At 38.5% G+C, this 21,767-nt stretch overlaps 1 protein-coding gene across 4 annotated transcripts in view; it reads right to left on the bottom strand.

Annotated features, from left to right (window-relative positions):
• The window catches only part of ZCCHC4 (zinc finger CCHC-type containing 4), a 49,040-nt gene extending 31,185 nt beyond the window's left edge, over positions 1 to 17,855 (bottom strand). For all 4 annotated transcript variants that reach the window (XM_076001141.1, XM_076001142.1, XM_076001143.1 and 1 more), the window contains exons 1-4: positions 17,676 to 17,855; positions 16,793 to 16,911; positions 15,012 to 15,094; positions 172 to 447 (exon numbers count right to left, since the gene is read on the bottom strand). In XM_076001141.1, the coding sequence (XP_075857256.1) occupies positions 172 to 447; positions 15,012 to 15,094; positions 16,793 to 16,911; positions 17,676 to 17,802 (605 nt within the window). In that variant the 5' untranslated portion in view covers positions 17,803 to 17,855. The remainder of the gene's footprint in view (positions 1 to 171; positions 448 to 15,011; positions 15,095 to 16,792; positions 16,912 to 17,675) is intronic.
• Between the last annotated feature and the right edge of the window lie 3,912 nt (positions 17,856 to 21,767).

The raw sequence follows: 21,767 nt of genomic DNA, 5'->3' as shown, positions 1-21,767 counted from the left end.
CATTGGAATACAGGTTGCAAACTACTTAAGAGAGGGACCATTCTTTACACTTTCTTTGAATGCTCAAAGCTTTATGCTGTACTTCGCACAGAGTAAATAACTACTTGATAAAAATCTTACAATTTCTAAAGTGGCGATAAAAGTATTTTTTAAAAAAATCATATAGCATACCTTGGTGTTCCAACACACAGTACTCTTCTGAATCCAAGGGCAGAAAGTAGGTCTACCAAGAACTGACAGCTCCTGTCAGCAAACAAATACTGGGCATTTGCTTTCTTGTTTTCCAGTGGATAAAGGAGTTGACTGGGCCTTCGTAACTGGGTGATAGAAATATCCCCCATGACCTGATGCTCACGATGCCTCCCCCATTCATCTGGTAATAGCAACTGCTGACACCTTTGACAAAACTTCCTCTGAGTCAAGGGCAACTCAATAAACTTCAAGTACCTTCAAGACACAATAAAACACAAAGTAATATTTTAAATTTATTGTTTTAAAGACAATGTATTTTTGCTATTTTCACTATCCAAAAAGTATTCTTATTTCTTAAAGAGTATTGTATAAAAAAGAAAGGTAAGAAAAATCTGTGGCATGTCGGCTAGAATTTATATCTGGCTGCATATCTACAAAGTTGAAAAGAATCAGCAATTTAATAAGAATTGAGACGCTCCAATTTAGTCACTGAATGAAGATCAATATCCATTTAAAATGTGAATATAATATATTACTCAAACAACTTAGTAGTAATGACAACTACTATCAAGTTTAAATTTATTGACAAATCCATGTGTTCCAACTTTGAAATGTTAAACAGTCTGGCTCAGTTGACAGTCATTTTAAAATGAGAAATTAAGATCGTTCTTCAAGTTCTTATGGCATACTTAACAAGAAAAATTATCTCCTAAAAGAAAAGATGTTCCTACAAAGCTCTTCTGTTCTTAGTATTACTGACAGAAGCAGTTATAAGCTTACCCCCAAAACAGAAAGACAATATTCAAAGCCTTAAAAAAAGACCATATTGGACCTCCCATTTCATCTCTTTCAGGTCACCCTTATATCTGATTTAAAGCCACCATTTCTTTTTTTTTTTCTTTTTAAATTTTATTGGAGATCATTGCCAGTATGTCTTAAAAACTGATTTTGTATATGTGATACCAGCTATGAAATCAGAGTAAAAAACAAAAGAAAAATAAATAAGATTATTGAGAACCACAGAGAGTCAGAAATGTCTAAATGTAAGCATGTTACATAGCACACTAAAGGATTTTAGTTTGAGAAGAGTCATATAGTTGCCATGGAACTAAATTTGGGAAATGCAGGGTAAAAACTGTGAACTTAACATGTAATCAAAGTCAGTATTAAAACTTTTTATATCTAAGCACAGTCTTACTTCAAAGCACCCACGGCAGTGACAAATAGATATTCTGAATGGCTACAGCACGAAATAAGCTATCGTGCCAGTAATTTAAATGTTTCTATTTCTATGATAACTGTTCTTTTGACAGCTTTATCTATAACTAAAAGGAAAAACGAGATAGAGGGATGTTAGAAGAAACTTCTTAGTAATTTAAAGTAGAAATGTCAGTAGAGGAAAGGGCCCCTATGAAATGAAACGCAAGTGAAAAGAACCAACAGACACTCTTCAGCAGCAAACACTGAATTTACTACTATTACCTTTCATCACGGAACATCAAGTGTTGACAATTTCCATGTCCAACCATGATAGAGTAACAGGGATTTGCCATTCTAGCCCTTAAAACAATTTTTAAACAGACAAAATATATGAAACAATAGTTTTCAGATATTAGACAACTGGCAGCCCAACAGTGAACCCTGAGGGAAGGGAAGAGATGAGGTGAGTTGTGCAACTAGCCAGCTTACCGCCTGTGGAGAGCTGGCCGCTCGGAGCTGGAGAGTCAAACAGAGCTCAAGGAGCTGACGAGACACAGTGGAGAATTTGGGGAGGTGAAGGCATCTCAAATTAACAGGAAGGGTACTGGAGAATATACTTGGAGTACAGGGACAGCAGAAAGCTTTACGCTGAGATAAAGAGAGAGAGAGATGGATCTCCAAAACTGGCTGGTGACTCTCCTGAAACCTTCAGCTGAGTACTGATCAGCATACGCATGAAGAAACCACCACGATGAGGGAAAGAACCACTGGAAAGCAGCAGGTGGAATCACCGCTGGAATACACACCCAGGGCCCAGGCTGGTTTGTCCACTGACAAGCCGGAGTGGAAAAGCCACTCTATACATGAGCATCAAGGAAAGTACTCAGAAGAGCACTGCCTCAGTAGTGCAGAAAAACTAGTCCTGGAATAAAGGGTGGTCTTTCCTGCCTAAAAAGCTTAAAGACAAGCCTCCAAAAGCAGGGAAATAAGCACACTGCTTCTGTAAAGATCAGATAAATATTTTGAGTTTGGATGGCCATAAAGTCTCTCTATCACATTTATTCTATTATTATAGCACACAAACAACCACAAACCACATGTAAATGAATAGGCATGGCCAAAATTGGCCTAAAGGCTGCGGTTTGCCAAATCCTGCTCAGGAATATCAAACTATAGCTAGTAACTTAATTGTGTCCCAAAGCAAAGCTCAAAAAATGTGTAAAGGAATTAAAAATATACAGTATACAACAAGGTAAAATTCACACTGCCAGCATCTAATCAAATATTACCAGGTATGAAAAGAAACAGGAAAACATGAACCCATGATTAGGAAAAAATGAATCAATCCAAACCTACCCAGAAATGAAAGATGATACAATTAATAGCAACATTAAAGTCACTTACTATATATTCCCCATGTTCAAAAAGGTAGAGAAAAACATAAGCCTATTAAACAAAGACATGGAAAATATAAAAAAGATGCAAATCTAACCTATAAAGATTTTTTAAAATTGTATAACATACAAAACACCCTAGATGGGATTAACAGCAGTTCAGGAACTACAGAGAAAAGATTGGTAAACTTGAAGACACAGTCTTAGAAACTACCCAAAATGAAACACTAAATATATGTAACTGAAGCCCCCAAAATGGGGTGGGGGAAGAAAAAAGTTCAAAGTATAATGAATGAAAATTTTCAAAATTACATAAAAGATCCAAGATGCTCAGAGAACCACAAACACAAGAAACATGAAGGAAAACTATAAAACACATCATAATTATTTAAGATCAATGATAAAGAGAAAGTCTTAAAAGAAACCAGGGGGAAAAAGACACATGTACAGAGGAACAAAGATAAGACTAACATCAGGCTTCTCACTGAAAACAATGCAAGCGAGAAGACAATGGAGCAATAGCAACTCTATACAAATTCTTCTAGAAAACTGAAGAGATGGGGACACTTTCTGGTTCATTTCATGAGGCCAGCATTACCCCAATACCAAAACTAGGAAAAAAAATTACAAGAAAACTACAGACCAATATACCTCATGAACACAAACTCAAATATTATTAACAAAATTAAATGAAATCCAGCAATATATAAAAAAGCATGACCAAGTATAATTTTTCCCAGGAATGCAAGATTGTTTTAACATTTGAATTCAATCAATGCAATTTACCACATTAACAGTCTAAAAAAAAGATCTGATTAGAAGCAGAAAAAAGCCCTTTTAACATCCACTGATGGGAAAGATTCTCAGAAAACCAGGAACAGAAGGGAACTTCTACAACCTGATAATAGGCATCAAAGAAAAACCTATTGTCAACATGATACTGATGAATGACTGAATGTATTCCCCCTAAAATTGCGACAAAGTAAGGATGTCTACGCTTACCCTTTCTACTCAGCGTTGACGAGGGTTGATAGCCAGTTTAATAAGACAAGATAAACAAATAAAAGGCAGAGATTAGAACGGAAACATTAAAACTTCTTTATTCACATGATCAGATATATACAAAGTCCTACAGAAATTTTCAAAAAAAAAAAAAAAAGCTGCTAGAACTAATAAGTAAGCTTATCAAGGTTGCAGAGTAAACGATCAATTTACAAAATCAACTTTGTTGTTATAGACTAGCAACAGACAACCCGAAACTGAAATTCAAAAACACAACTATTTAAAACAGCATTAAAATATGTGAAATACTTAGGGATACATCTGACAAAATATGTGCAACCCCAGAACACTGAAAATTACAAAACATCATAGAGAAAAACTAAAGATTATTTAATAACTGAAAAGATAAGCCCTGGTCATGGATTAGAAAACTCAATATTATTAAGATGTCAACTCTCCTCAAATTTATCTATAAAATCAACACAATCTCAATCAAAATCCGAGCCATTTTGTAGAAACTGAAAAACTCATTCTAAAATTCATATGAAAATGAAAAGAATGTAGAATAGCCAAAACTACTATTGCAGGCTGAATAATGCCCTTTCCCTCTCCACCTCCCGCCAAAGATGCCTATGTCCTAACATGAAGCCTGTGAATATGTTGCTATCTTATAAAAACCAAAGAGACTTCAAAGCTGTGATTAAGTTAAGGCTCTTGAGATGCAGTGACAAGAAATGTAGGCAGCTTCTACACACCAGAAAAAGCAAGGAAAATTCTCCTCTCAGAATATTCAGAAAGATACAGCCCTGCCAACAGCTTGACTTAAACTGTGGGGGCGCCTCGATGGCCCTTCGGCAGCGTCTCAGTGGCACAACAAGAAAGGAATTTCCCCCCCCTTCGTGTGAAGTAGGGTGAGGCAATTAGCGAACAGCACACATCTGTTTATACTCATACCTCCGGTTATCTCTTGGGTTGTGAAGAAAGGCAAAAGGGAGGTGGGATGCACAGGGATCGCGCAGAATTCAAAGAAAATTAATCACTTCAAAGGTCAGCTCATGGCCAGCGCGAAATTAGTTTGTGCCTTGCTAGGGCCCTTTGGGGGGGGATAAAAGGCACCCCGCAATTCAGGTCGGGGGTCCTTGCCCAAGGAGAGCGACCACTGCGTTGGGGCTCGAGGGCTCGGACCCTGGCTAGCCAGAAAATAAACCTCCTCTTGTGTGATTGCATCCTCGATGTCTCTGCTTTTCTGTCCGGTGGGGCTGTGGAGGGTCGGTCCCTAACAAAACCTAGTGAGACTGATTTGAACTTTGGACCTCCAGAACTATAAAAGAATAAATCTGTGTTGTTTTAAACCACTAAGTTTGTGGTAATTTGTTAGAGCAGCAGCAGAAAACTAATGTAGGTGCCAAATCAATTCAATGGGGAAAGGACAATATTTTCAACAAATGGTGCTGGAAAAGTTTGAAAGCCATATGCAAAGCAATGAAGCTCAACCCTTACCTCACTTCATATTAAAAAACTAACCCCAAATGGATCATAGACCTAAGTTTAAAAACTAAAAGTTTAAAACTTCTAGAAGAAAACATAGCAGAAAATGATGACGACTAGATTTGGCAAAGATTTCTTAAACAGGACTTGAGCCAAAAATATAAAAGAAAAAGAATTAAAAAATTGGACTTCAAGACCTAAACTTTTTTCTTCAAAAGATACTCTTATCATAAGCAACAAAAGAAAAGATAAATAAATCGGATTTAATCAAGATTTAAAACTTCTGTGCAGCAAAGGACACCATCACAAAAGTGAGAAGACAACCTAAAAATGGGAGAAAATATTTGCAAATTATACATCAGATAAAGGAATTGTATCCACAATTTAAGGAACTCTCACAACTCAACAATAAAAAGACAATTAGCCCAATTAAAAGACAGCACAGGAAATGAATTGACTGGTCTCCAAAGATAATACACAAATAGTCAATAAGCACATGAAAAGATCCTCAACATCATAAATACAAATTAAAACCATAATGAAATATCATTTCACAACTATTATTAAAAAGACAGATAGTAACAAGTGTAAGTGGAAGACGGGGAGAAATTGGAATCTTCATACATAGCTGGTGGAATGTAAAATGGTGCAGCCACTTTGGAAAAGTTTGGCAGTTTTGTCAAAAGTTAAGCATATACCCACTATATAATTCAGCCATTATACTCCCAGGTATTTACCCAAGAGAAACAAAAGCATGTATCCATACAAAGACTTACACATAAATGTTCATAATAGCTTTATCTGTAAGAGTCAATAAGTGGAGGAAACCTAAATATGTACAACAGGTGAATGGATTTGTCCATACAGTGGAATACTATCTGGGAATAAAGGAATGAACAATTGACAAACACATCAACATGGATAAGTATCAAAAATATTTACACTAAGTAAATGTATGCACCTCCCCCAACAAACTAGAGCATACTGTAAGATTCCATAAAACTTCTAGAAAATGCAAACTAATCTATAGCAATAGAAAGCAGATCAGTGGTTGTGTGGGGACCCTGGGGGTAGAGGGCTATAGGACAAAGGGGCAGGAGGAAACTTTTAGGGGTAATGGTCATGTTCATTATCTTGTCTGTGGTTAAGGTTTCACGGGTAGATGCATATGTCAAAATGCATTGGATGGTACATTTTAAACCTGTGTAATTTATTGTATGTAAAATATTGTACCTTGGTAAAGCTGAAAATAAGAAAAAAAAAGTTAATTTTCTCCTAACAATCCACAGATCACTAGGGTGACCATACATCCCTGGATGCCCAGGACAATCCCAGTTTACATCTACCATCCTAAAGTTCCATTTGGTTAGTGCCCCTTTCACTCTCAAAAAGTGTCCGTAAAAAATAAAGTGTCCAAATTTGGATTAAAATTATATAGTCACCATATATATAACCCCCATCATACTGTAAAACTTGAATCAAATTCAAAAAGTGCTGTGTCACAAAGAATAATGATTTCAATGAACTAAAACACCAAATTTTTTTTTTTTTTTTTTTGGTCCTAGGGAATGCATGGTATAAAACACCAAATTTTTAAAATACATGTTTCCACAGTGATATTAAAGACAACAGAACAATGATCCTGATTAATCAACTTTGGAAGTTGCTGGAGTACCAAATCATTACTCTAAAAACTGTTGTACAAGGACAGGAGGAGAAAAATGAAACATATATCTTGTCTTTCCCACATGAACTGTAATGAGGTAAGTCAACAGTTGATGAAACAAAGTCCTTTCTTACAGAAGAACATAGCTAATGAATGCATAAACAATGACAAGATTCTGTAACCCTTTACAACCTCTAGGCAATGATCATCAATTACTGCTAAACATCATCAGACAAAAGGCTGATAGGGAACTTTATTAACAGATGGTTTAGGCTGGCTAATAGCTGAACACATGATCGATCTCAACAAGTGAACAAGCAGACATTATCTGTCTTTTGATGTGATACAGGAGGAAGTACACCCATCAGACAGGAAGGTAAATTCTATAAGAATTAGCCAAGAGCTGACCATACTGCCTCTGGGGAGGAGAAAATACAGAGGTAGAAAACAGGAGTGGTGGCTGTTCTTTGTAAAACCTCAAAACCACATGTAGTTATTTTTTAATGAGATATAATTCACATACCATTCACCCTTTTAAAGTATACAATTCAGTGTTTTTTAGTACATTCACAAAATTATGCAACCATCACCAGAATCTAATTCCAGGATATTGTCATCACCTCAAAAAGAAACCTTGTAGCTGTCAGCAGTTATTCCCATTTCCCCACCCCTCGCCCCAGCCTCTCGCAAAACCACTACCCTTTTTTGTATCTCTACAGACTTGCCTACTGTGGACACTAGAATCACACAATAGCCACATACACATTTTGATTAAATTTTTTTGATTAATTAAAGCCTTTTGTTTAAAAAATAAAAACTGCCAAAGGATGAATTTCAGCCAAATAAGACATAAGAAGCCATTGCAGGCCAGGAAAGGTGGCTCGCACCTATAACCCTAGCGCCCTGGGAGGCTGAGGCAAAAGGTTTGCTTGAGCTCAGGAGTTTGAGACCAGCCTGAGCAAAAGCTGAGAACACGTCTCTACTAAAAATAGAAAAATTAGCCAGGCGTGATGGCGCCTGCCTGTAATCCCAGCTATTAGCGAGGCTGAGGCAGGAGAATCACTTGAGCCCAGGACTTTGAGGTTGCTGTGAACTAGGCTGACCCCACAACACTCTAGCCCAGGTGACAGAGCGAGACTCCATCTCAAAAAAAAGAAAGAAAAAAGAAACCACTGGAAAGGGGCTGTCAGTGAGCACTGAATCCATTTAACCACAGGAGGAAAACAGAAACAAATGTGGGGAGTATAGCACACAATAGTTACAGTACAAAATACAATTAAGACAAATCCATATAAAAGGAGAAGGGAAAGAAGAGAGGGTGGGAGAGGGTGTGAGCATACTGATTTTCTCATTTTTTACAGGCATGAGCCTAAACATAGAATTGAATAAGATATAACTGAAACTCAAGTAAAAGAGCTATAAGCAATATTCAAAGGCATAAAAGTTAACACTGTAAAATAAATAATCAACTAAAGCCAGACAGTGATTGTAGAAAAAGAAAGAGATAGAAAGAAGAAATATACTAAATTCATCTCATTTTTTAGGTGGATGAAAACATCTCATTTTTTAGGTGGATGAAAACAACAACAACAAAAAAGATTAAATATAGTCTGGAAAGTTCATCAAAGAAACACACATTAAAAAAAGAAAACACAGACAATACAGTGAAAGAGAACAAAAAGAAGCAATAAAAAGCAGAAAACATAAAATAATACAGCAAACTAAGAGCAAGCATTCTCTTGTATCAACAATAAAAATGGGCTAAATTCACCCACTAAAAGGAAGTCTGTCAGACTGGATCACAAAGCAAAATCCAACCATCCTATTTCATCACTTCTAAGATGCATGTTTTTTTCACCTTTTAGCATCTTGCAATATTGAGAAATGATTAATAACTGCCATCAGCCAGATGTCATGACATAGTGCAGACCTCCTGAAAATGTGGTCCTAGCTCTAGACACGGCCATGTCTTCAAGCCAGTGCTATGCACTGCTGAACTACAGAGGAGAGCTAACTGCCATCACCCTATGATTCAGTACCAAAACACACACCGTACATGCAGGCAGGCACCAAAACAGAGCAATGGCATACATTTGATATTAGAGAAGTAAATAAATACTCCTTGTTGAAAGAATGATGACAACAATCAAGAGCTTTAGAGAACCAAAGAAAGGAAGATCCCACAAGTAGATGAAGTAGTATCAGGTTTTGTTATTCAAACATGGTCAAAAAGACTACCTATCCTACCCTGAGTGATGCCAGGTGAAGGCAGAAGCTGCAAAGTCACTAGGAAGGGAGGAGAGAAGTTCAAAGCAATGAGGGGCTGATGTGATGATTCACTCACCATAAGGAACTAAGTTTAATCATCTTTAAAAGGAAAAGGCAAAAACACTCCTAAAGGAACCTCCACTTACATGATATATCTCTGTGCCTTGTCAATTAACTCTTTCCTCTTTAACTATTTCCAAAAGCTTCAGAAAGCTTTATTGCTAATTTGTTAACCTCTTTTTGACAAGACATAAACAGATCTTGTGCATACTTCCCTCTATTCAAACTCACAGCATAACCATCAACTACACTTGCCTTAAACTTAACATTCAGACACAAGGCTTTTTAAAAGGTTGGTAGAAAGAACAGGAGAATATGAAGCCCTAAAGATTACTCAGCGCTCCCTCCTTATTCGCATATACTACACATACCCTGGGGTGAGAGGAAATTCATTCTGCTGCATGGCTCAGCGTGATTCACAAACTGCAGGCCAGCATTTTGAAATGTCATTTTTATTGATCTCCATTTGAAGTTCCATTTGCCTTTCCTGTAGTACACAAATTATGTTTATGGCATTTCTCTAATAGCAGACCTTGAAAATCTAAGTTTAAATGAGCTCTGAAAAAAAATAACCAAATGAAATATCAACTAAACAAAACTATCTGGATGCACATAAATTAATACTGATTTTAGCATTCAAATATATCTTCCCTAAGACTTCATGGGTCACAATAAGGGTGCAAACATACTACATAACAAACATAACAACACATTTCAGAGTATAACAGGCAGCTAAAAACTATAAGGAAAAGCAAATCTCAGGCAAATGTAAATCTGTCAACTGAACACATATGAAATCATACAGCATGGGTCAAAGAGTAGGATTAGACAAATGAATATCAAATCCTATTCTGTAAACTTAGAAATTTGCGACACACTGCCAGTCCCATAATAAAAATCAGGTAACAAAAGTCAATTTATCTGGCTACCTACTACCATTCCTTTCTAACGATTTCAAAAATAAATTTATCAATGAAAACGTCTTGTTACTCCACAATAACAGATGAAAAGCTTTATAGAATAGGTATAAGGTTTAAATGCAGTTTAATCCTTTCAAATGCAATAGTTACTTAATAAGCTAACTTATAAATGAGTTGTTTAAATTATACACATTAGAAAACAATTACAATCTCAAGTAATAGTATAACATCCTTAGGTCTATTTACACACAAGAATGAACTGCCAGCTCAAGGTGAAGACACACTAAGTGAACAGGTGATTTATTAAGTCTTTCATTTTAAAAAGCCAAAATTTTCACTGGACTCTTTATCTTAAGGCACTGAAAACTTTTAGAGGAATGACTGATTTCAAAGTTTTTACTCCATAGAAAGCATATAATAAAGCATAGGAGCATCAATTACAACATAATGCAGTGAAATCAGTGACAGTACATTTCAAAAAGCTTAAATTTCTACCCATCTTACAAAACCTGTTTGAATACCATGTCCTTACATTGGTCAGCTAAGGCACATGTTAGCATTAGTCCTAATGCTTCTGAGCACTTAGTCTTTTCTATGACTACTGTCAACATGCAACATATTTTCTTTATACTGTATAATCTTTATATGTATCTCAACTCAATTACTAGCACTTTAAGTTCTTTTTGAGCCCTCAACAAATACCTGCAGTATGAATGAATGATTGGAGGGATGGATGGTTGGATGGAGGCTTTTGGCAACAAAATTCAAGATTATGGGTCACAGATGGTGTAAGATGTTGAAAATCATTTTATTAAGACATGCTTTCAAGAATCAGCACCATATAAAAGATGAAATTATGACCTCCAAGAAAGAACCTTTTGGAAGTTCTTTAATACTTCATATTTTAGCTAGTTTTTATGTTCTAATTAATATGAAATATGAATTTCAAAAACTATTATCAAAAAACCATACTCTGGCAGTACAAAGACAAGAATAGTGGTTTAGCTCCAGATTAAAATTTTATTATGCAGGGAAACAAGATTACCTAGATTTTCTTACAGAGTTTAATTGAATCACCATATCCTTATGTAGTAACATGAGAAATGTGCTTATCAGATAAAAGTGATATGGGTAGAATACAAAACTGTGTACACATTATGACTACAAACAAATCTGGCATGGGCATAGGAAAAAAGGCCATGAGGAAATACTACAAAATCAAGAATGTGATGAATTCAAAGGAAGAAACCATGGGCAATGTTTTTCTACTTTCTGCATCTTCAGTATACTATCTTCTCATGATAAATCTCTATATAAGTCCTTACCTCTCATCTACTTAAATCACTACACATCATATATTAATTACCATCTGTTTATATATATTTAAAAATAACCTTTTCAAATCAGAGAGACATAAGTTTGAGTCACAGCTCAGTCATTCTCATAGTATAAACTACTTGATGAAGTTATTTAACTTCTACAAGCCTCAATTTCTCAAATAAGTAAACAACCTCTGCAGGACTAAATAATATCGCATGTAAAAAATCTAGGACAGTGCCTACCTCACAGAAGAGCTCATTTATATTAATTCTCTTTTCAACATTTTTTGTTGATTCAATTTCCATACAATAAATAAGTAAAGTAGACATCTCTCGTTAAGCACTGTAATTAAGAAGCAATCAAGTTATCCTGAGAAATTCCTCTTCCCTTAAAGGACTTTAAAATTTACTACCAGAAAGCTCAGGGAAGATATTTTTAGTAGATCACAGTATTCCTTTCCCTGTAGTCTTGATGAGGCCTCGCAATACTTCTGAACACAGCAGCCCAAGTAAAATGAAGGAGGTGCCATAAAAGTGAAAGCTATTTGTCATCAGTAACCCAGACCAGGAGCTTTTTAAGGAGCTCATACTTCATAATGCCTATGACACAGGAGAGAGATGAATTCTTTTCACAAGTTTGTCAAAGAATTAAGTCTATGACTCAATTCTAATCCACCCAATACAACATTTCAACAATGCAGATTTTAAAACACAGATGTTTACAGCTCTTTTTTGGTTTAACATTTCAAAAAGAAACATCAAAGTAAATCTTCATGATATTGGATTTGACAATGGATTCTTAGCTATGTACAAAACCACAAGCAACAACAAAAAAATGATATATTGGACTTCATCAAAATTAAAAACTCTTGTGCATCAAAGGACAACACAAAGAAAGTAAGAAGACAACCTACAGAATGCGAGAAAATATTTTCAAATCATATATTTGATAAGAGTGTAACATCCAAAACATATAAAGAACTCCTGTTAATCAACAATAAAAAGATAAACAACCCAATTAACAATAGACAAAGGACTTGAAAAACATTTCTCCAAAGATGATATAGAAATAGCCAATAAACACATAAAAAGATGATTAACATCATTAGTAATCAGCGAAATAAAAATCAAAACCACAATGACATACTACTTCACAACTACTAGGAGGCCTATAAATGAAACTGAAATGAAAACAAAACAAAAAATAATAGGTATTAGAAATGTGGAGAAACTGGAACCCTTGTACATTAATGTAAAATGGTGTAACCACTATAGAAAACAGTTTGGCAGTCCCTCAAAAAACTAAACATAGAATTACCATGTGACCCAGCAATTCCACTCCTAGGTATATACCAAAAAGAATTGCAATCAGGGTCTCAAACAGGTATTTGCAACATTATTTACAATAACGAAAAAGTGGAAGCAACTTAAATGTCCACCAATAGATGAATGGATAAACAAAATGTGGTATATACAATGAATATTATTCAGTCAGAAAAGGAATGAAGTTCTGATAACTTGAAGACATTATGGTAAATGAAATAAGCCAGACACAAGGCCAGACACAGGATTTAAATATCGTACAATTCCACTTATATGAGGTACCTAGAATAGTCAAATTCGTAGCATCACAAAATAGATTAGAGGTTACCAGGGTTTGGGGAGAGGTGGCATGAGGAGTTATTGCTTAATGATGACAGTTTCTGTTTGGGGTGATGAAAAAGTTTTGACAATAAACATAGATAATGTTTGCACAACACTGATATACTTAATAGCAATGAATTGTACACTTAAAAATTATTAAAATGGCAAATTTTACGTTTTTACAGAACAGAGAACCCAGATATAAAACCATCCTCATATAGCCAACTAATATTCAACAAAGCAGACAAAAACATACGCTGGGCAAAAGAATCCTTATTCAATAAATGGTGCTGGGAAAACTGGATAGCCACATGTAGAAAACTGAAACAAGGCCCCCACCTTTCACCTCTCACAAAAATCAACTCACACTGGGTAACAGATTTGAACCTTAGGTGTGAAACTATTAGAATTCTAGAGGAAAATGTTGGAAATACTCTTTTAGACATTGGCCTAAGCAAAGAATTTATGAAGAAGACCCCAAAGGCAATCACAACAGCAACAAAAATAAACAAATGAGACCTGATCAAATGTAAAAGCTTCTGCACAGCCAAAGAAACTATCAAGAGAGCAAACAGACAACCCACAGAATGGAAGAAAATTTTTGCAAGCTACACATCTGATAAAGGGCTGATAACTAGAATCTATTTAGAACTCAGGAAAATCAGCAAGAAAAAAATCAAACAACCCTATCAAAAATGGGCAAAGGACATGAACAGAAACTTCTCAAAAGAAGACAAAATAATGGCCAACAAACATATGAAAAAATGCCCAACATCTCTAATCATCAGGGAAATGCAAATCAAAACCACAATGAGATATCACTTAATTCCAGTGAGAATGGCCTTCATCAAAAAGTCCCCAAACAACAAATGGTGGCGTGGATGCGGAGAGAGAGGAACACTCCTACACTGCTGGTGGGACTGCAAACTAGTTCAACCTCTGTGGAAAGCAATATGGAGATACCTCAAAGCGATACAAGTAGATCTACCATTTGATTCAGCAATTCCACTACTGGGCATCTACCCAAAAGATCAAAAGTCACTTTGTGAAAAAGAAACCTGCACTCGAATGTTTATAGCAGCACAATTCACAATCACAAAACTGTGGAAACAACCCAAGTGCCCATCAATTCATGAGTGGATTAATAAAATGTGGTATATGTATACCATGGAATACTACTCAGCTTTAAGAAACAATGGTGATATAGCACCTTTTGTATATTCCTGGATACAGCTGGAACCCATTCTACTAAGTGAAGTAACTCAAGAATGGAAAAACCATGGCCGGGCGCGGTGGCTCACGCCTGTAATCCTAGCACTCTGGGAGGCCGAGGCGGGCGGATTGCTCGAGGTTGGGAGTTCGAAACCATCCTGAGCAAGACCCCGTCTCTACTAAAAAAATAGAAAGAAATTAATTGACCAACTAAAAATATATATACAAAAAAAAAAAAAAAAAGAATGGAAAAACCAGCACCACATGTACTCACCAGCAAATTGGTACTAACGGATCAACACCTAAGTGGACATATAGGAGTAACATCTATCGGGTGTCGGGAGGGTGGGAGGGGGGAGGAGAGGAGGGGTGTATGCAACCACAACAGGTAAGATGTGCAACATTTGGGGGATAGACACGCTTGAAGCTCTTAAGGGGGGAGGGGGGCATGGGCAATATATGTAACCTTAACACATGTACCCCCATAATAAGCTAAAAGAAAAAAAAATTTATGTTTTTATATATAACCACAATAAAAATAAGTAAATAAATAAATGAAAGTAAACTTAAAAGTCTCAGGAAAAAAACAACAAATAAAGAAACATTTCAACTAAAATAATAAAGAAAAATGACCCTGCATCAGTACCTTTCCACACACTGCCTTCGGGATAGGTGAGGCTGACATCTTCGGTTATGAGCTTCTCGTGCAGCAAGTCTAGTTTCTGACAACTGAAAGATTACAAAGCCCATTTAATAAACTATGAAACTTGCTGTCATCCTAGAAAAACTAGTATCACATTCTGACATCAAGAAGCCAGAAATTCAATCAATTCAACAAACATTCATTTCCAGGGAAAACAAAACAAAACACAGAAAACTGGGAGAATTCTAGAGCAGTTTGAAACAACATCCAACATATTAAAACCTTTTGCACTCGCTTGCTTTTTTCTCGATTCCATTATTCTACTCGGGATTTACTCTGGGGTATTATTTAAATACCCCAGATTTTACAAAGTGCGGCAATAGAATAAAAAACTAGAGTTTCTTTTCATACAAACTTATTTATTTGGATTTTTTTTTTATATTTCAAATTATTGATCCCATTCAAAGAGTAATTTTAATCTCTATAATTTTTGCTAACCCTGTCAAGTCATACTCGACATCCGGGTGCAAAGGGTTAAAAGCACTTAGAGATTAACTTACATATGGTGATCTTAACAGATCTGCTGAAGAGACCAGTTTTACAACAAACCTAACAAAGCTGAAAATTCTCTTGTCAAAGCTTTCAGAAACTTAACTTGACCTGAGTCCAAGAGGATACCAACTTCAGGGCTACATCTCTTAAGTGCCTTCATCAGTCACCAATAGCTGTATAAAAAATGTTCAATGCAAATGTTCAAAAAAAGTGGGGTTTTTTTGACATTTCTTAGAATGATTATGACCTAGACTCTTTAGTGAAAAAACTATATTTGCAAATAAGAGTGCCATGGACTGAATGTTTGTATCCCCCAAAATTCATATGTTGAAGCCTTAACTCTAATGTGATGGTATTTAGAGGAGGAGACTTTGGGAGGTAATTAGATCCAGAGGGTAGAGCCCTCATGAGTAAGATCAGTGTCCTTATAAGAAAGACTGGGAAGAAAATGAAAAGACAGCCCTCTGAAACCAGGAAAACAGCCTTCATTAGACACTGGATTTGCCAGCACTTTGATCTTGGACATCCCAGCCTTCAGAACTGTGAGAAATAAATGTTTGTCACTTAAGCCACCCAGTCTATGGTACTGTTGTTACAGCAGCCAGTGCTCATTAATACAAGGATGATCAGCCACCCTATACTAACACCTCAGAGCATCTGAAGGAAAACTAAGTCTTTGAGACAGTAGTTTAAGACATCAGTAATCAGAGCAAGTTCAAAGTAAGGAAGAACTCCAGTCTTCTGAATCAAAAAACATGAATCTCGGCCGGGCGCGGTGGCTCACGCCTGTAATCCTAGCTCTCTGGGAGGCCGAGGCGGGCGGATCGCTCGAGGTCGGGAGTTCGAAACCAGCCTGAGCAAGAGCGAGACCCCGTCTCTACTATAAATAGAAAGAAACTAATTGGCCAACTAATATATATAGAAAAAATTAGCCGGGCATGGTGGCTCATGCCTGTAGTCCCAGCTACTTGGGAGGCTGAGACAGAAGGATCGCTTGAGCCCAGGAGTTTGAGGTTGCTGTGAGCTAGGCTGACGCCACGGCACTCACTCTAGCCTAGGCAACAAAGCAAGACTCTGTCTCAAAAAAAAAAAAAAAACATGAATCTCCAACTCTCTTAACAGATTTATCTCATTGAATGTACAAACTACATATTTTTATTGGTTTAGACATTGTCAATAAAATTGTCACATATATCAAAAACAGAAAATAAATATCCAAAAAGTTGATATACCTTTTCATCTTCCCATTGAAAAAAATTACAGTCTTTTCTATCTCTACAGGCTGAGCAGGCATAAAACCTCCGGGTTTCTTCTTTCCCTTGGCTCACCTTTACAAACAGAAGAGTAGGCCCTAGTTCCAGAAAAGGAAAAAACATGTCAAATAATAGCCATCTACATCAAGTTCCTAGTTTTCACTGCCCTTAAATAAAACTTGTTTTAGTTTTACGCATAATTTATTATAATTAAATCCACCACTGTTTAATAAACGTTTCTTTTCTTTCAGTCACAACATTCAGGCACTAACTACTTGGAAACAATTTTTGACAACTGGTCTCTCCAAAAATAAAATGCTATTGTCAATATAGGTGCTGTCTGAGTAGTGAATGGTACAAACCTGAGACTAAAACAAGGAGGGGGCCCAAAGACTTGAGTACTTTGCCATCTCTTGCATGGTTATTCTTTCAGTGGAAACTTGAGTTTTTAAAGTTGGACACTCTCTGCAAGTTAGGGAAAAACCGAGTCTGGTTGAACTCATTCTATCGTTCTACCTAACTTTTTTTTATTGAAAAGACAGCAAACCAACAAATGAAATCCCTAAGCATTTGTCAACCAGAATTATTCAAGGCATCCTTCCTTTTGCCTACTTGCCCCCACCCCTAAAAGATGTAAAGGCGCCGAAGCCAACACTGCAACTGTGGGGATTTACTCTGAAGGTTTCTCAAGTAAGATGAAAAACACAACATCCAGAAGAGGGAGGAGCATTTTCTAGGCATCACACATGGTGAAGGAAAAAAGCAGATAAAAATACGGGAGCTCTAAAAAGACCTCGGCACCTCCAGACCAACTCAGGCCCCTGGCGCCCGATGGACAAGCTTAGCCTAGAAGCCGACCCACCGTGAGGGCACAGCGGGGCGGAGAAAGCAGGATCCGAGGGAAACACCACTTCCACTCCCAAGCAACCCCGGCGACTCGCGCCCTCCTCTGCCTCCACGGCTTCAAGCCGGTCCCTGGGGGACGCCATCTTCCCGCCGCCTTCCCGAAGGCCTCAGTCCCAACCAAAGGAGGCTGAGGAAGAGCGCCGCCGCGAGCCACATGGACCCACAGCGCCCCCGCGCGCCTAGGAGGAGCTGGGGGGCTGCCGCGGAGGAGACCACGCCCCGAAACGGAGTCCCCGCCCACCCGGGGCTGCTCCTAAGCGGACCCGAGCGGCGGGGCTCGCGGGGCACGTGTTGGACCTGAGCCGTGAATTCGCCTCTCCCTCAGCTCCTGTATGCACCCTCCTTTCATAAGAATATTACCGCAAGATGAGATGACTCTGGAACAACGATTTGATAATATTATAAGTCCGCCACCGCCAGCAACTGGCAAACAGCTGAAATAGCTGCAGCGGCTGCACTGGATGGAACCACACTCTGCTTCTCAAAGTCACAATCGCAACGCCGTCTCTAACTTCTGGACGACGGTTATAGTTGCACATCATATTTGCATACTCATACTCATTGGCAGTTATGCATCAGATAGAAAGAAAGAAAATTGTCCCTATTTGAAGATGACATGATTGTCTACACAAAATATCCCAAAGACTGCCAGAAAAGCAAGCAAACAAACAAACAAAACCTTCAGTTTAGGCCGGGCACGGTGGCTCACGCCTGTAATCCTGGCACTCTGGGAGGCCGAGGCGGGAGGATTCCTCGAGGTCAGGAATTCAAAACCAGCCTGAGCAAGAGCGAGATCCTGTCTCTACTAAAAATAGAAAGAAATTAATTGGCCAACTAAAAATATATAGAAAAAATTAGCCGGGCATGGTGGTGCATGCCTGTAGTCAGTCCCAGCTACTCAGGAGGCTGAGGCAAGAGGATTGCTTGAGCCCAGGAGTTTGAGGTTGCTGTGAGCTAGGCTGACACCATGGCACTCTAGCCCACACTCTAGACTGTGTCTCAAAAAAAAAAAAAAGATTTAGTACAATCTCAATCAAAATCCCAACCAGATTTTTTGTAGATTTAGACAATATTATTCTGAAACTTGATTTATATGGAGAGGGAAGGGCACTAGAATAGTTAAAACAATTTTGAAAAAGAATAATAAAGTGGGAAAAATCAACCTTCTCAATTCCAAGACATTGCATAGCTGCAGTACTCAAGGCACACACATGTAAGGTTGTATTACATGATAATAGTAATTACATTCAATAGATGAAATAGTCAAATGTCTCCTTACATCATTTAAAGAATTGACAGTGCACATACGTACTTAATGTCCCACATTTAGTGCTATGGCATTTTAATGTAGAAACACTGTTGTTTTCCTTTCACACTTCATGCAATGGTTTCACTCAAATTCTCCACCCGAGCATGTAGCATCTGTGTCCTTGTTGTGTCCAACACAGTTTCCAGTGTGTATTACCTGCACTTCTATGTCTTTTGAGATAAGGAATTTTCTGGACCCATGATGATGATGATGCTTTTGGAAATTTTACCTCAAGACCTACCCACTCACATGAACACTAGCATTTTTATTTAACAATCTGTTTTATATGTACAAATTTGTGATCTTCCAAAGACTTGTTTATGAAATTTGCAATTGAATTTGTGAAATCATACAACTGGAAATAGTTACAGAATCTACATTTTCTCTTTCTCTTTTAAGTAATGCTGATTCTGCCCAAACCAATATGGATTTGCAGCCTTTTCAGATAAGCTTCCCCAAACAGTAAAAGTATACAAAGATGATTGATCCAACTAAGTAAACGAGAGAGCACCTCAAACTGTGAGAGATGTTGAAGATTTCAAAAACAAGGTAATTCCCTTTTTCTTGAAGGATAACTTTGGGGAGAAAAAATATCTCAGCTTATATCCAGATATATGCAGTAAACAGCCTATGTTAAACATTTACTGATGGGGTTATGAATATGACCAGTAAGTTATGACTATTTCATTTTATTGCCTAATAGTGTTTTTGATTTGTGCAGAAAAATCCTCAAGTGGAAACATACTGAGAGACTCAGCGGGATTCTGCAAGGAAACCAGAGGCAGAACTGAAAATAGGCCCCTTGAGGCCTGGGCACCAGGATAGATCCCGGTCACACGTCTCTCATCACACGGAGCATGTTCCTAATGCTGCTACGACCTGCTTGAACGCAGCAACTCTCCCAGTGGAGGGTCTGGGCAAACTGGTGAGCTTCCTATCAGGGTCTGGAAATTTCATCTCTTGACTTTACTAATAGAATAAACGTCTTCTGAAAACCTCCGATGCCCAAGTTCAAGCCAGAGGAGCATTTTGTAGTGGATGCCTGACCATCTTCTCTGTCTTCTGGCAACAGAACCCCAGTTTTCCTTTGGGACGCCAACCCTCTCTGATTTTAGCCCATGTCATTTGAGAGGTACAACGAATGATAGGGACTGGCTTGGATTTGGGCAGGTGACTTGGAGCTTCTGCTGAAATGGCTGAGGAAGAAGGCATCCGTGATGTTGATTTCTCATGGGTGTGCCGGGCTCGGCTCTCCAGTGTTGCCTGGGCTAGGTCATGCGTCTAGGGGTTGGCTGATCCAGGCTCACCTTGGCTGGGTAACTCAGCTATGCCCCATGTGTCTCTCATCCTTCTCCTGGAACAGCAGGCCAGCCTTGGCATGCCTTTCTCATGGGGGTGGCAGCAGAAAAGGACACGCTTCAGCTTGGAATTACCCTGTCACTTCCGCCTCATTCTTGTGGCTCAAGCAAGTCATGTGGCCAAGCACTGCAAAGATGATGGCAAAGAGTGCGACTCAAGAAGCAGTGAAGAACGGGGGCCCATGACACAGTCTACCACCTATGCATCTTCACCTGGGTGACCAAGTAGCCAGTGGCAATGTTTCCCACCCCTTGAGAAGCACCTGCTTTAGCAGGAAGACAATAAGAGGAAAGCAGAACTAGGAGATAGGAGTGTGTGGGGATACCATGGGAGCACTAGATCCAGCCATGCCTGAAGGTTTCAGTTACATGAATCAGAACTTCCCTTGTGGTTACTTGAGCCAGTTGGAGATGGGGTTGGTTCTATCACTCACCACCAAGAATGCTGACTAATGCTCTATGGCTGCAGCCATAATGTTGGATGACGTATCTGTCTATCCGTATGCCTCAAAGCCCTTTTGCAGGCAAGAGAGCTAACCCTGACCTCCTTCCTCCCTGCCACGATCCCTGTGGCTCTGCCTGCCCTCCTCCCCTGCACCCTCTCTGGCCCTTGTGATGGAACCTGGCTTCCTCCACTGCCTTTTGCCTTTCTGCTCCAAAGTAAGCACTCAGACCATGTTTCTTTTTAAGGGGAAAGCTGCCAGGAAAGACTAGCAACAAGAAAGAAATCCTGCGAAGACCTGACTGTGGCATTCTCTGCCCCTGGCTCTCAATCCTGACCCACCCCCGCTTCCTCTCTCTAATTTCTGAGAGGAAAGCTCACCGAACCTCTTCCCAGCCCTGAAAAGTCTCAGTCGTGAAACTTGGCTGGGGAAGGACTTGGATACAAAGGGCCTTTGTGGAGTCCTCCTCAGATCTTTGCAAAACGGCGACAACACTGCCGAACCAAACACCCTGAAACTGAGGACACTGCTTGAGAAGCTATTGAGATTCACCAGTCACTTCTGCCGTGCTGGACGAAGCCCCCACGTTGGGGAGCGGCCCTTCAAAAGCCAATAGAGACCTGTGGGCAGGGGACCTCCAGGAGGGAGGCATCCATCCACGTCTCCTGGAGCCCCCTGTCTCCTTCCCCCTGCCTCAATACGCCTCTCTGGCATGAGAGCTGGGAAGGAAGTGCAGGAGAGAGAGAGAGGGGAGAGAGAGAGAGAGAGAGAGAGAGAGAGAGAGAGAGACTGATCTTGTGAACACACAGAAATGGAACCTTGAGATAAAGAATTCTGCTGAAAAGCAGAATGCCATGTGCAGTGGGTTGTCCCCCAAAGATTCATGTCCACTTGGAACCTCATAACGTGAGCTAAATTGGAAATAGGCTCTTTGCAGA

This window comes from Microcebus murinus, chromosome 3, assembly GCF_040939455.1.
Source record: "Microcebus murinus isolate Inina chromosome 3, M.murinus_Inina_mat1.0, whole genome shotgun sequence".
NCBI classification, from domain to species: Eukaryota; Metazoa; Chordata; class Mammalia; order Primates; family Cheirogaleidae; genus Microcebus; species Microcebus murinus.
The sequence above is the reverse complement of the archived record's forward strand: the minus strand, read 5'-3'. Positions and strand labels throughout refer to the sequence as shown.